Genomic DNA, 15,116 nt, shown 5'->3' on the forward strand with positions numbered 1-15,116 from the left:
CAGCTGGAGGCTCCCTGCTTGGGAAATACTGACATAGAAAGTGATTTACAGCTCCCAGCAGATCTTTCTTACTTTTATATGTAAGGATTTGCTTTAACTATATTAGTTATCTACTTATTTTTCTTTAATACTCACTTTTTCCTATTTTTGGATGACATTTTGGTGCCTTTAGAACCAATTACCAGGTTTCCATAGAGTTCTGGTCTCAACATACAATGGTCATCCTGGAACCAATTAATATTGTAACTTGAGGGACCACTGTATCTCCTAAGATTTCCCAGCAAGCAAACAATGAGCGGCAGAATGCAGCATGAGGGCAGCTTACAGGCCATGTTCACACAAGCAGGGACACTCCTGTTTTCTAAATTATTGTAAGTGACTCTGTATTCATGAATGTCATCATTACCGTCTCACTATAGAGTTATTTTTATCCCGCGTGTGTGAAATAAAGACGAGAACCAGCATTTGCATGGCAGCCTGCAAAGCGTACAGCTGCTATCAATTTGTTTTGTATAAATTACAAAGTTATACTGTATAACAAAGCAGTCGCATACTAAAGGCTGAGCACATGGTCTTATTATGGCTATGTGCTTGTTATATGCTGTATTTGTTTGTGTCTATATACTTTTATAACAGTAATACATAGACATTACATTGGATCCTGTCTCAAACCAGAAATACTTGCTTTAGGAAAGGTCTCCCAGATCCTACAAAATGCAATTAGATTCGGTCCTTAGCCCTAAATACCAAAAAGTTATTACAGTTGGCCATGCACAATGGATAGGTGTTGGCTCGGGGCATAACTTGAAGATGCAGGGGACCCCAGTAAGGCCACGTTCACACCTACAAAGCTCAGGACGTAAGGCCACGTTCACACTTACAAAGCTTCTGGAGCTCCTGAGAGCTGCCAGTGTGTACTGAACAAGTAGGCGCTAGGACCACGTGAATATTGCCATCCCTGTAGATGCCAATGTCCGAGAAGCAGATTCCCCTGAAGAATTAACAAGTTAATTATTTTGGCAGCGGAACATCCACAGCTGAAATGCCATAGTGTGCACTGTGCAGTGGAATCCCATTGCCAGCAAAGGGATTCTGCTGCACCGGAATTTCAGAAAAATTCCTAAGCGGAATTCTGTTTGGAAATTCCAGAGTGTGAATCTACCGTAGCCTTATAATTCTTAATTTAAAGGAGTACTCTGGTGGAAATGTTTTTTTTTTTTAAATCTAGTGCCCGAAAATTAAACAGATTTGTAAATTACTTCTATTTAAAAATCTTAATTCTTCCAGTACTTATCAGCTGCTGTATAATACAAAGGAAGTTCTTTTCTTTTTGAATTTCTTTTTTGTCTGACTACAGTGCTCTCTGAAGTCCATGTCAGTAACTCTCCAGAGCAGGAGAGGCTTGCTATGGGGATTTGCTCCTACTCTGGACAGAGGTGTCAGCAGAGAGCACTGTGGTCAGATACAAAGGAAGTTCCTCTCTTTTTGAATTTCTTTTCTATTATACAGCAGCTGATAAGTACTGGAAGGATTAAAGGGGTTCTCTGGTGCTTAGACATCTTATCCCCTATCCCAAGGATAGGGGATAAGATGCCTGACTGCGGGAGTCCTGCCGCTGGGGACCCCCGGGATCTTGCACGCGGCACCCCGTTTGTAATCAGTCCCCGGAGCTTGTTCGCTCCGGGTCTGATTACCGGTGACCACAGGGCCGACGGCGTGTGACGTCACGCCTTCGCCCCCGTGTGACATCACGCTCCGCCCCTCAATGCAAGCCTACAGCTATCGCGCCCCCTCCCATAGGCTTGCATTGAGGGACGGAGTGTGATGTCACACGGGGGCGGAGGCGTGACGTCACACGCCGTCGGCCCTGTGGTCGCCGGTAATCAGACCCGGAGCGAACAAGCTCCGGGGACTGATTACAAACGGGGTGCAGCGTGCAAGATCCTGGGGGTCCCCAGCGGCGGGACTCCCGTAATCAGGCATCTTATCCCCTATCCTTGGGATAGGGGATAAGATGTCTAAGCACCAGAGAACCCCTTTAAGATTTTTAAATAGAAATTAGCAGATCTGTTTAACTTTCTGGCACCAAAAAAAAAAGTGTGTTTTCACCAGAGTACCCCTTTAAGGCAGTGGTTTGTTCAGGTACATGTTACAGGGCAGTTTGGACTTCAACTGGCCAATCCTTTTGCTGCTTTCATAGGTGACTGGCAGCGTTTTTCTCCCCTTTGAGAACATATGCATGCTTAGCTGGGCAGATACTGTCAAACAGCTTATGTGTATGGCCAGTGTACAAACCCTTTTAAGACAGGTGAAAAAAAAAATTCTGATAAATATATTTTACAAACAATGTGTCTCCAGCTGTTGCCAAACTACAACTCCCAGAATGCCCGGACAGCCAAAGGCATGGAGACAGACTGTTTGGAAAACACTGCATTAGGGTATACATTACAGCTGCAGCGCACAAAGCCCCACTGGTATACTGAACAAAGATCACCATAGAACCCTATTAGTCAGTACCCAAACAAAACAGATATAAAGCCTCATATCCATGAAATACATGAGGCATGTAGGAAGCAGAGCACGATTTTCACTGGTAGAATGAAGTTTGGAGCCTGACTGGCTGCTATAAGTACCAACCTTCCACTCTGTTAGTTCCCATACATGAGACCACTTATATATGAATGGACTTGCACTATTTGGGAGCCTACTCTTTGACAATCATGTACACTTCAATGCATTCTGATTCAGCAACAAACACCTCAGTCACCGTCACTGCATGCACAGGGTGTTTGTCTACTCTATGAATGTAAGCTGGAAATTACATAGCTGTGTCATATGTTGCACGTCAACTCAAGTACACAACCCTTTCAAAAAGTTTCTGTGCTCTAACTTCTTGCAGGAAATTGGGGAGGTGGGAATTTGTCCTTACCTAGTCACCTATGGCCGTATCTCCATTTATGACCGACCAAGGAATAAGTCCCATCCTCCCTGAACCCCTTTTTTCACAGTCAGGCTGGGTTCACAAATGGGCATTAATTTTTTGTCAAAGCCAAGAAAAAATTATAACCAAGAGTTGCACCTTTATCAGCGTTTTGGTTAAAAATACTTCATGTGAACCTAATCTGATAATCTCGGTCTGCTGGAATCTGCTCAGAGAAGAAATACTGTATCTTCTGGCAGAATCAACTATATTAACATAGTAATATAAACATTATTTATCACATGGACTAATATATATATATATATATATATATATATATATATATATATATATACATATATACATACATACAGGGTTCCTCCAGCTGTTGCAAAACTACAACTCCCAGCAGGATTGGCTGGGCAGATACTGTCAAACAGCTAATGTGTATGGCCAGCGTACAAAACCTTTTAAGAAAGGTGTAAAAAATAAATATATATAAAAACCCACTATTAAGGAAGTGTTTTCCAAACAGAGCATCTCCAGCTGTTGCCAAACTACAACTCACAGAATGCCCGGACAGCAGAAGGCTGTCCAGGCATGCTGGGAGTGTTAGTTTTGCAACAGCTGGAGGCACCCTGTTGGGAATCACTGATATATACAGTAAACCCAAGTAATTCAGGACACACAAGTGGAGTAACTAAAGTCTTATCAGGTGCTGGTTTTGAGAAGTGTAGGTTTACCTTAACCTCTTCAGGACACAGGGCGTATCCATACGCCCGTGGGAAATCCGATCCCCACCGCTAGCCAGTTGGGGGCCGGAGCCGGATGCCTGCTGAAATCATTCAGCAGGCACCCCGGCACATGTTGCAAAACTACAATTCCCAGCATGCCCAGACAGCCAAAGGTGGTCTGGGCATGCTGGGAGTTGTAGTTTTGCAACATCTGGAGGGTCACAGTTTGGAGACCACTGTTACAGTGGTCCCCAAACGGTAGCCCTCCAGATGTTGCCAAACTACAACTCTCAGCATGCCTCGACTGCCCAGGCATGCTGGGAGTTGTAGTTCTGTAACATCTGTCCCTTCAGATTTAGCAATTTTCATTACATTTTTAAAAATTGCTGCTCTACTTTGAAGCCCTCTAATTTTTTTCAAAAAGCAAAAATATGTCCATTTTATGATGCCAACATAAAGTGGACATATTGTATTTGTGAAGAAAAATAAAATGTATTGTGAATAGCCATTTTCCTTACAAGTAGAGAGCTTCAAAGTTAGAAAATGGTAAATTTTCAAAATTTTCATGAAATTTTGGGATTTTTCACCAAAAAAGGATGCAAGTAACGCCAAAAATTTACCACCAAAATAAAGTAGAATATGTCACGAAAAAACAATCTCAGAATCAGAATATTCGGTAAAAGCTTTTTCGCATTATTAATTCGTAAAGTGACGGTGGTCAGAATTGCGAAAAAGGGCTCAGTCCTTAAGGTGAAAAAGGGCTGCGTCCTTAAGGGGTTAAACACCATTTTAACTATATAAATCTACATTAGAACCTGCTGGTTGACACTGGAAACAGTCAACACGTTTGTTTATAGACAAACTCCTAACAGCTGAGCTCTAAAGTGTAGAAAATAAGCCATATTCACATGTGCCTTATGCGTTACATGAGCCCACAAGAAAGGACAATAAAATGCAGAGTTCTGCCTCAGTGTGTGTGTTCGTTACGCCCCCTCCCATAGACTTGCATTGAGGGGGCGGAGCGAGACATCACACAGGGGCGGAGTCATGACGTCAGCAAGGCCTACCCTCCAGCGCTTCCGGACAAGAAGCAGGTGGGTGCCGCATGCTATATTGCGGGGGTCCCCAGTGGCAGGACCCCCGCGATCAGACATTTTAGCCCCTATCCTTTGGATAGGGGATAACATGTCTAGGGGTGGAGTACCCCTTTAAGGCCAAAATGGGCCTGGTCCTTAAGGGGTTAAATTACACCAAAACTGCAAATCATTTATATTGAGATATATATAGTAACGGGTTTGCATCAGAGAAAATGTTTGAAAAAATATTTTAAAAAAAAGGAGCAGGAATTTAAAAAAATAAAAAAAAGCTGAAATTTTCTGCCATTTAAACTGACTTTCTTTACTTGTTTTTAGGGCTGAAACTATGGACCGAAAAAGAAAGAAGAAGAAGAAGACGACACCAAGTGTGCATATTGCCAGAGTCCGCAAGGCCTACTGGGAGATCAGGCTCTAAGCCCGCAGAATTGTGAAGATATCCTTGGACTACACTACAGGATATAACTCATTATCACTACTAGATAAATAATACTCTCTTATCTTTGTGGTTGTTTATGTACAGCTGGAATCAGGGCCTGGAAGCTGAACACATCATACAGTGTCAGCACTTCCTGTACCTTGTCAAATAAACTTTATTGACATGATCATCCACACAAAACCTGTTTTAGTTTTTTTGCTTTAAATTTCCAACCTTACTCCTGTTTCTATGGGCAACAAAAACTTTGGTCTTTTTTCAACCTTATGAAATATGTTACTATGTATCAGAGTCCATCAAGTTCAACCTATATCCCTAATGAGTCCCTATTGAGTTGATCCAGAGGAAGGCAAAAAACCCTCATACTAGAGGTAAAAATTCCTTCCCGACTCCAAATATGGCAGTCAGAATAAATCCCTGGATCAATGTTCTGTCGCTATAAATCTAGTATACATAACCGGTGATGTTATTACTCTCCAAAAATGCATCCACTCCCTTTTTGAACTCTATTACAGAGTTCCCCATGACCACCTCCTCAGGCAGAGAATGCCACAGTCCCGCTGCTCTTACAGTAAAGAACCCCAGTCTGTGCTGGTGTAGGAACCTTCTTTCCTCTAGACGTAGAGGATGCCCCCTTGTTATAGATACAGTCCTGGGTATAAATAGATCATGGGAGAGATCTCTGTACTGTCCCCTGATATATTTATACATAGTTATTAGGTCTCCCCTAAGCCTTCTTTTTTCTAAACTAAATAACCTTAATTCTGATAATCTTTCTGGGTACTGTAGACCTCCCATTCCCCATATTAGGCTGGGTTCACACTAGGATTTGTATTTACGGTTCCCGTATACAGCTGGGAGGAGGGGTGGGCGGGGCTTAATCGCGGCGCCCGCACTCAGCCGTATTCGGGAACCATAGTTAATGTATGTCTATGAGCCGATTGGAGTCAACCGCAGCCTCCGGTCGGCTGCTTTTTCGGCCGTATGCGGTTTTCTGACCGCAGGCAAAAATGTGGTCGACCACGTTTTTGCCTGCGGTCGGGAAACCGCATACGGCCGAAAAAGCAGCCGACCGGAGGCTGCGGATCACTCCAGTCGGCTCATAGACCTTTAACTACGGTTCCCGAATACGGCTGAGTTCGGGCGCCGCGATTAAGCCCCGCCCACCCCTCCTCCCAGCCATATACGGGAACCGTAAATAAAAACTGTAGTGTGAACCCAGCCTTACCCTGGTTGTCCGTCTTTGAACCCTCTCCAGCTCCACTATATCTTTCTTGTACACTGCTGCCCAGTACTGTACGCAGTATTCTATGTGTGGTCTGACTAGTGATTTGTACAGCTGTAGAATTATTTCCTTGTCGTGGGCATCTATGCCCCTATTCAGGGCTGTGGAGTCGGACGAAATTTTGGGTACCTGGAGTAGGAGTCAGCAAACAATGCACCGACTCCTAAATTTAGATTGGGATGAAAAAGAAAAAAAAAAAAGAAAGTTTAATGTCCCAATTCACAAAAAGTTATACTTAATGACTTCTCTACTGTAAGAATAAAGACCAATGCATGCAGTGCCTCACGTAACCGCAAAACGAACATGTTAAGTGACCGTGAAGAAGCATGCTTTTCATGTGCTTTACTATATGGCACACAACGCACAATTAGGAGCGGCAATATTTATACTTTCCATAGTGTTGTGTTCTGCTGTTACAGGGAACCCATGGGTAACCTAGCCTCTCACTGATAAGGGGTTAAGGAAATATGTTTTTTGCAGGACTAGAGACACTTGTATAAGTGAAGGGAATGGAGGGTCAATAGTTCAAGACTGAAGCTGTAAACCATTGGAAAAACTGCTGCCATTCAGCTAAGGCTATAAAAACTTGTAAACTCGATTGTTAGCTTAAAGGGGTACTCCGCACCTAGACATCTTATCCCCTAACGAAAAGGATAGGGGATAAGATGTCAGATCGCTGGGGTCCCGCTGCTGGGGACCCCCACGATCTCTGTGCAGCTCTGTGCGTAATGACGGGCGATACAGGGGTTGGAGCACCGTTACGTCATGGCTCTGCCCCTCGTGATGTCGCGGCCAGCCCCCTCAATACAAGTCTTATGGAAGGGGGCGTGGCGGTCTTCGCGCCCCCTGCCATAGACTTGCATTAAGGGGGCAGGCCGTGATGTCACGAGGGGCGGAGCTATGCCATTACGCTGCTCCGTCTATTGTATCGCTCTGTATCCGTCCCCCGAACTCGCTCTGTGTAGTAATGAAAGCGCGGTGCCGCAGCGGCGATCCCGGGGGTCGCCAGCAGAGGGACCCCGGGGATAAGATGTCTAGGGGCGGAGTACCCCTTTAAACATGACTATGGGATTCTACTAGGGAAATCATGTTTTATAATAAATGCCCCTTCCTTGATCCTCCCACTGCCCTATCTTAAGCAGCAGATCAGCACACAAACTGTTCAATACAGTAAACTGTTGGCTTCCCAGCCAGTAGTCCTGTGGTAATGACAGGTATGTTACCTTTCTTTCCTTCAAGGAATGTATAAAATACATTCGCATATTAATACAGAGGAGTCGGAACATTTATCTACCGACTCCACAGCTGTCACGATTCGGCTGGCTGGAGGTGGATCCTCTGTGCCAGAGAGGGATTGGCGTGGACCGTGCTGGTGGACCGGTTCTAAGTTGCTACTGGTATTCACCAGAGCCCGCCGCAAAGCGGGATGGTCTTGCAGCGGCGGTAGCAACCAGGTCGTATCCACCAGCAACGGCTCAACCTCTCTGACTGCTGAAGATAGGCGCGGTACAAGGGAGTAGACAAGAGCAAGGTCGGACGTAGCAGAAGGTCAGGGCAGGCAGCAAGGATCGTAGTCAGGGGCAACGGCAGGAGGTCTGGAACACAGGCTAGGAACACACAGGGAAACGCTTTCACTGGCACAATGGCAACAAGATCCGGCGAGGGAGTGCAGGGGAAGTGAGGTATAAATAGGGAGTGCACAGGTGAGAATACTGATTAGGCCTGCTGCGCCAATCAGTGGCGCAGCGGCCCTTTAAATGGCAGAGACCCGGCGCGCCCTAAGGAGCGGGGCCGCGCGCGCCGGGACAACACAGACGGGGAACGGGTCAGGTACGGGAGCCGAGATGCGCATCGCGAGCGGGCGCGTCCCGCATCGCGAATCGCATCCCGGCTGGGAGTAATATCGCAGCGCACCCGGTCAGCAGGTCTGACCGGGGCGCTGTGAATGAGAGAACGCTGCGAGCGCTCCGGGGAGGAGCGGGGACCCGGAGCGCTCGGCGTAACAACAGCACTGCCCCCCATGATTTTATTTGCCTTGGCAGCAGCTGCCCGACACTGGTCACTACAGCTAAATTTACTGTTAACTTAGACTCCTAAGTCCTTTTCCATATCAGTCGTCCCAAGCATTCTCCCATTTAATACATAATCCCAGCCCTGATTTTTCTTCCCCATGTGCATTACCTTACATTTATCAGTGTTGAACCTCATCTGCCACTTCCCAGCCCAAACCTCCAACCTATCCAAATCCATTTGTAACAGTGCACTGTCCTCTATTGTGTTTAATGCTTTAAAGAGTTTAGCATGATCTGCAAAGATTGCTACTTTACAATTCAACCCCTCTGCAAGGTCATTAATGAATATGTTAAATAGGACAGGACCCAAGACGGACCCCTGTGGTACCCCACTAGTAACAGTCACCCAATCAGAATAAGTACCATTAATAACCACCCTCTGTTTCCTATCACTGAGCCAGTTACTTACCCACTTGCACACATTCTCCCCCAGCCCAAACCTTCTCATTTTATGCACCAACCTTTCATGTGGAACCGTATCAAATGCTTTGGAAAAATCCAGATATATGACATCCAGCAATTTCCCCTGGTCCGGTCTGGAGCTCACCTCCTTATAAAAGCTGGTCAGGTTAGTTTGACAGGACCGATCCCTCATAAATCCATGCTGATACGGGGTCATACATTTATTTTTATCAAGATATTCCATATTCACAATGGGCAATTCCCACGCAATTTCGCGAGCAGAATTACACAGTGTGAATGGGTGTCCCACAAGACCCACTCACAGTGAGGAATTTCAGTGGTGGACAATTCCACTGCTGAATTTGATCCACACAAAGAAAGAACATGCATTGCAGTCAATGGTGACGGCACAGGGCCACGCAGTCCTACCGCCAAGTATTTTGGCAGAGGCAGGCAGCCAGATGGCATCTCTGCTCAATTCTGGGAGCTGAGATTCTGTTCACATTACGCAATATGAACATACCCCAAGGGCGTCATTACAGGTCTTAAAGAGTAGCTCCCACCATCTGTATTTTTTTCCTATCCCTAATCTATCCCTAACACACTCCCTGCCTTTAAAAAATAAATAAATTCTACCTTACAAATGGCTCATCTTCTGCTCATATGTGTACCTCTGGCAGACTTCCCCAGCAGGCGCGATGTCACCGACGCCTGCTAGGCGCCGACTTCCGCCCTCACCTCATCTATGCTGCACTCCTGTCGCGAGCTCGCATGGATGAGCTGCCAATAGCATGGCAGGCTGCTCCGGGGTCTCCTCCTCCTGTTTAGCAGTGTAGTGTTATCCAGGGAGAAGGAGTATAGGAGCATCGCCCACCTGCCGTGCTCACTGCCGAAACCCGGGACCGAAACAAAGTACGGGTAAGTGAAATAAGACTTCACTTTCCCGTACAGGACATGTACAGTCCTGGAGCATCAGCACAGCACTGAGATTCATTGCTGCTCTGCCTCCAGACTGTACATGCCGGGGGCAGGCAGCCAATGAGCGCAGACCTGGTGTTCACAGACCCAAGGGGTTGGTGACAGTGGCCATTTAAGCTCTGTTCACACAGTTGTTCAGCATCAGATTTGGCAGTCCCGTCCTTTTTGATAGTAAGCACAATATTCTAGCCCTCAAAATGACAGACATCTAACGTATCCCATTATATGTCAAGGGGGTTTGCTGTGTGATCGATCCAGTAAAGTGTCACGGCTTCCACTGTAAAGATAAGCCATGACGCAAATAGGAAAACTAGTCTTAAAGGGTTTTTACCATATGCAGAGGATAGAAGATATCTAACTGATTGATTGAGGTCCAACCTTTGGGGACCCCCCCCCCCCCCATCAAACCAGGGAACGGAGGACAATTGTCTTTCAAACAAATGCATGAGTGGTCAGTACTCCATTCTCTATTGGGTGTCGAAACATTGTCAAGTTCAGTGCAATTGTCGTCTGTTCTCAGGGATTTGTGGAGATCCCAGTGGTTGAAACCCCACTGCATACCAGCTAGTTATCCACTCTCCATGGGAAAAGCCTTAAACACATTCGATGTAAGCCAGCTAAACCCAAGGACTATATTATGTGTGTGGAGAAGTCATAACTAGACAGAACTCTAGGCAACAGAAAAATCATTGTATTGTATTTAACCACTTAGGATATGTTCACACGGTCAATGTCTGCACGGAAAATTGTACCTGCAGTGGAGCGCCCGCAAAGCATGCCGGAACTAGGACTGCTTGAAAACGCATAGATGGCAATGCATTTAAGTGCGGACTCTGCAGAAAGAATAGACATGGCTATTCTTTCTGCCGACTCCAGAATCGATAAATTCTGCCGTGTGCACAGTGCAGAAAAATTACATTAATATCAATGGGACTCTGGGACTCCTGCAGAATGTCTAATGTGGAATTCTACAAGTTAATTCCATCATGTGAACATAGCCTTAGAGTGCACTTTTGGCAACCACAATGATCATCACCTAGCTTTCCAAGAAACAGTTTCAACCAAAGGTATGTTCACACGTGCGTGTTTTGCTGAAGATTTTCCCACCCATCAAAGTCAATAGGTAGGGAAACCAGCACCAGAAAATCTGCAGCAAATTACGTGCATACTAATACATTGGGTTCACACCATGATGTATGTATATTTGCCAAAATGGTATGTAGACAGATACAAGCATGGACACTTACAGGACCAATTGACTTCAATAGGCCAAACAGTCAGCTAGTAACTAAGTGGGTATTTTCCCGCACGTATACATGTTTGTACTCAGTCCGTAACCAAACACATTTACGTGCAGAAAATGACCCAAAAACATACTCACTAGCCAACTACATTCTGGCCATAAAGGACAATACAGCCAGTGCCTCTATGCATTGGTATCCTATTGTGAAAGGTTGTTAGCTTAGTTGTGCTCACACTATAAAATTCATCCGCTTTAAAGATCCGTTTAATGTTCCATTATGAAAACCCTTAAAATCGGCCGTTACAAAATCCCATTATAGTCTATGGGATTTTTACATTATCCGTTTTAACCCGTCATAGCCCGTTATTAATAATGGACATTTTGTGACGTGAGACAGAACGGAAGAAATAGTGCATGCACTATTTCTCCCGTTACTTTCTTCCGTCACAAAATAACGTCCATTATTAATAACGGGCTATGACGGGTTAAAACGGATAATGTAAAAATCCCATAGACTATAATGGGATTTTGTAACTGCTGTTTAACGGCCGATTTTAAAGGGTTTTCATAATGGAACATTAAATGGATCTTTAAAAACGGATGAATTTTATAGTGTGAAAGGGGCCTAAGGCAGAATCATGGTGTGAACAAGCCCAAAGAAGTAGTAGAAGAAGAAGAAGGAGGAGAAGGAGAAGGAAGGCTTGTTTATATTTTGGAGGAACAGGAAAAACTCTAGCAGTATTCCCCAACCTATGGCTCTCTAGCATAATGGAAGTTGCAGTTTTGCAACAGCGGAAGAGCCACAGGTTGGGTAAGGGTGGGTTAGCACCACGATTTTACTATACGGTTTCGGCATACGGTTTCATATAAAAAAAAAATTTAAAAAAAAGTATGCAACAGTACAGAAAACCGTACCCATAGATTTCCCATTCAAAACCATAATGTCTACGGTTGTCTCCGTTTTTCAAACCATACTTTTTTTCCTTTTAACTATGGTTTTTGGCCCGGGTGAAAAACTGTATTAAACCGCATACTTAAATTTTTTTTTTTTAACACGGGAGTCAATGGGAACCATAAAGAACCGTATGTGCGTATGGTTCCATCCAGTTTTCCATATACGGTTTTTTACTTTCCACAGTTTATTTTCTTGGAATTTCAATCAAAGAAGTGAAACTTTATTCATATGGGAGTGAAGAGTTCAAAAACGTATAGGTTTTTTTTCTTAAAAAAAACGGATGCAACGGACATCATATTTCAAACCGTATACAGATAAAAATGTGCACACACGTTTTGATACAGTTTAGTCAGGTTTTGAGGATTTATTTTTATTTTTTATCAAAAACCTAATACGGGAACTGTATTGCAAAAACATGGTGTGAACCCAGCCTAAGGGTGGGTTCACACCACGTTTTTGCAATACAGTTTTTTTTTTATCAGGTTTTTGATTTAAAAAAAACGGATTCCTCAAAACATGTGTACAAAGTTTTATCTGTATACGATTGAAAACCGTATACGGTTTGAAAAATTATGTCCGATTGCATCCGTTTTTAAGAAAAAACGTATACGTTTTGAACATTTCACTCCATTATGAATAAAGTTTCACTTGAAATAAAAGACTGTGCAAAGTCAAAAACTGTATGGTAAAAACTGGATGGAACCGTATGCACATACAGGTCTGTACGGTTCCCATTGACTCCCATGTTTAAGAAAAAAAAAAAAAAAAAAAAACGTATACAGGTTAATACGGTTTTTCACCTGGACCAAAAACGTATCCAAAAACTGTATAGGAAAATCGTGGTGTGAACCCACCCTAACCGTGTTCTAGGGTAGTGTTTCCCAACCAGGGTGCCTCCAGCTGTTGCAAAACTACAACTCCCAGCATGCCCGGACTGGCTGGGAGTTGTAGTTTTGAAACAGCTGGAGGCACCTTGGTTGGGAAACACTGTTCTAGGGGGGTGACTAAGTGTGTTCACAAAGTAATATTTACATTGAGAGATCAGAAAGTGTATATATATATATATATATATATATATATATATATATATTCTATTCCATCTATATATCTTATGCCAACTATGACAGGAAGTCTGTATCTCACCTGCAGTGTCTCCACTTCCTAAGCCATTCAAGTAGAGGATGGGCAGTAGATGGGGCTCAGTCTTCTCCAGGGCCACCCTCAGGTCCTGGAAGTGGTCCTTCTCTTTGACCAGAAGCATCTTGAGCAGGAGGTCCACTTTATCGTGCGGTGTGGAGCAGCTGTTGTCCAGCTCCTGCCTGTCCCTTAGGGTGAGGGTGCCGGACTCCTCCAGGAGGTTCAGCAACCTGTCGGCATCGCTGACGGACTCCACCAGGTTCTTGTGGCACTGCTGGAGTAGTTCCCTGTGCTTGGGCTCCATCCCGACTCGTCACAAGCTCCCTCCTCTCGTCGAAGTCTCTGAGCTTTTTTCCCCCTGTGTGGAGTTACAGGCCCAGCAGGAAGCTCCGGCTTGCCGCCTGCACAGGAGCGGAGCACAATCCTGCCCTCATGCACCCTCTGCCTGCACACAGCCTGCAAGCAGCAGCAGCCATATTGCTGGGCCGGGGAGGGCTGCGGGGCTGCATGCTGAGCCTCACCTCATAACCTTATCACTGCTCCTCTCCCTCCTTCCCTGCAAACTGTTCCCAGTCAGCAACGGCGAGAAGAAGAAGAAAGTGCTCCCTCCTCCCCCTCCTCCTCCTCCGGCAGACAGGCAGCCTCTGTTTCCTGCTACATGACTGAACAATCACAGGGGGCTGATGCGGCTTCTTCTTCTCGGAACTTTGCTGCCCCACAACTCGGTGCCCTCGCCCGTCTCCCACTGGCAGTAACAATGTGCCGCTTTAAGAGGGAGCTCTCCCCCAGCGCTGCGCTCCGTGTGCCCTCCTCTGTGTGTCTCTGGGGCTTCCTCCTCTTCCCCTCAGTCCCTCCCCTTCTCCCTATCTCTGGATACAATGCTAGGTCACGTCTCGCCTCTACCTTTATAGTGTTACTTTTCTGGATAACAATGAAACCATCGTTCTCACACTGCGGTCGGGGCACAAGTGCGGGAGGAGGCGGAAAAGTTTAACTAATATAGTTCTCTCTGAAGATAACGTCAGGAGGACTTAAAGGGTACATGTTGTCAACAAAAACTTTTTATATAATGTAGATAATTCCATGTACCATTCTTTTTAAATGTATGGCTTTTATATGACAATTTGTTTTAACTTACAATTGTTTACGTGCGACCTATTTATCAAATAGTCGCAATACTTTTTGTAAGTAAAAACGGGAAACCCGCTTACAAAAGCATTTTTTAAGGCAGAAAATGTTTCCCTTATGTTAATAGCCGAAGTTCTTTATCAACGCTGTGTGAATATGTGTGTCTGAATGTATGACTACTACTACTACTCCCATCATGGAACAGACTCCTTTCCATGATGGGAGTAGTAGTTCCCTGGCTGCGGGAGTCTGCAGGTGGCTGGGGAGGCTACATTAGTGTTTTTACTACTACTCCCATCATGGAACAGAGTCTGTTCCATGTTGGGTGTAGTAGTACACGGGATAAGGAAGCGATCAGCAGTTATAAAGCAGGGGAGCGGGCGGCATGCTGCACCCCCCTGCAATGTATATACAACTGTGTAACTTTCATTTTGAAATCCCCCACTGGGAGCCCTGAATGGCTGACACCAAGGAGCTTTGTCCCCCAAAAATGTATGCCCCCATGCATGTTTATAATGATTCATTGGCCCCAGTTTTTTTTAATAATAATTCATTGGCCCCAGAGTGCTTATAATAATTAATTGGCCCCAGAGTGCTTATAATAATTCATTGGCCCCAGAGTGTTTATTTTCCCTTGCGCTGTCTGCTCCTCATCTTGAAGCAGGGCAGCAGCGGGACATGTTGGGAATCGGCGGCGGTGAATGAATGAATGAAGCCAATATGTCCCTGCTG

At 44.9% G+C, this 15,116-nt stretch overlaps 1 protein-coding gene and 1 long non-coding RNA gene across 5 annotated transcripts in view; one reads left to right on the forward strand and one right to left on the reverse strand.

The window, feature by feature from the left end:
- Positions 1-5,353, forward strand: part of LOC130282744 (uncharacterized) — a 147,127-nt gene extending 141,774 nt beyond the window's left edge. For both annotated transcript variants that reach the window (XR_008846515.1, XR_008846514.1), the window contains one exon: positions 5,067-5,353. This is a non-coding gene — a long non-coding RNA (uncharacterized LOC130282744). The remainder of the gene's footprint in view (positions 1-5,066) is intronic.
- DLG5 (discs large MAGUK scaffold protein 5) overlaps positions 1-14,208 on the reverse strand; it is a 215,643-nt gene extending 201,435 nt beyond the window's left edge. Inside the window, exon 1 of one of the 3 annotated variants that reach the window (XM_056531348.1) lies at positions 13,263-14,208. In XM_056531348.1, coding sequence (XP_056387323.1) covers positions 13,263-13,560 — 298 coding nt within the window. In that variant the 5' untranslated portion in view covers positions 13,561-14,208. The remainder of the gene's footprint in view (positions 1-13,262) is intronic. The other 2 variants (XM_056531346.1, XM_056531347.1) reach the window with 2 other exon arrangements.
- Positions 14,209-15,116: the final 908 nt, after the last annotated feature.

This window comes from Hyla sarda, chromosome 7 (assembly GCF_029499605.1).
Source record: "Hyla sarda isolate aHylSar1 chromosome 7, aHylSar1.hap1, whole genome shotgun sequence".
NCBI classification, from domain to species: domain Eukaryota; kingdom Metazoa; phylum Chordata; class Amphibia; order Anura; family Hylidae; genus Hyla; species Hyla sarda.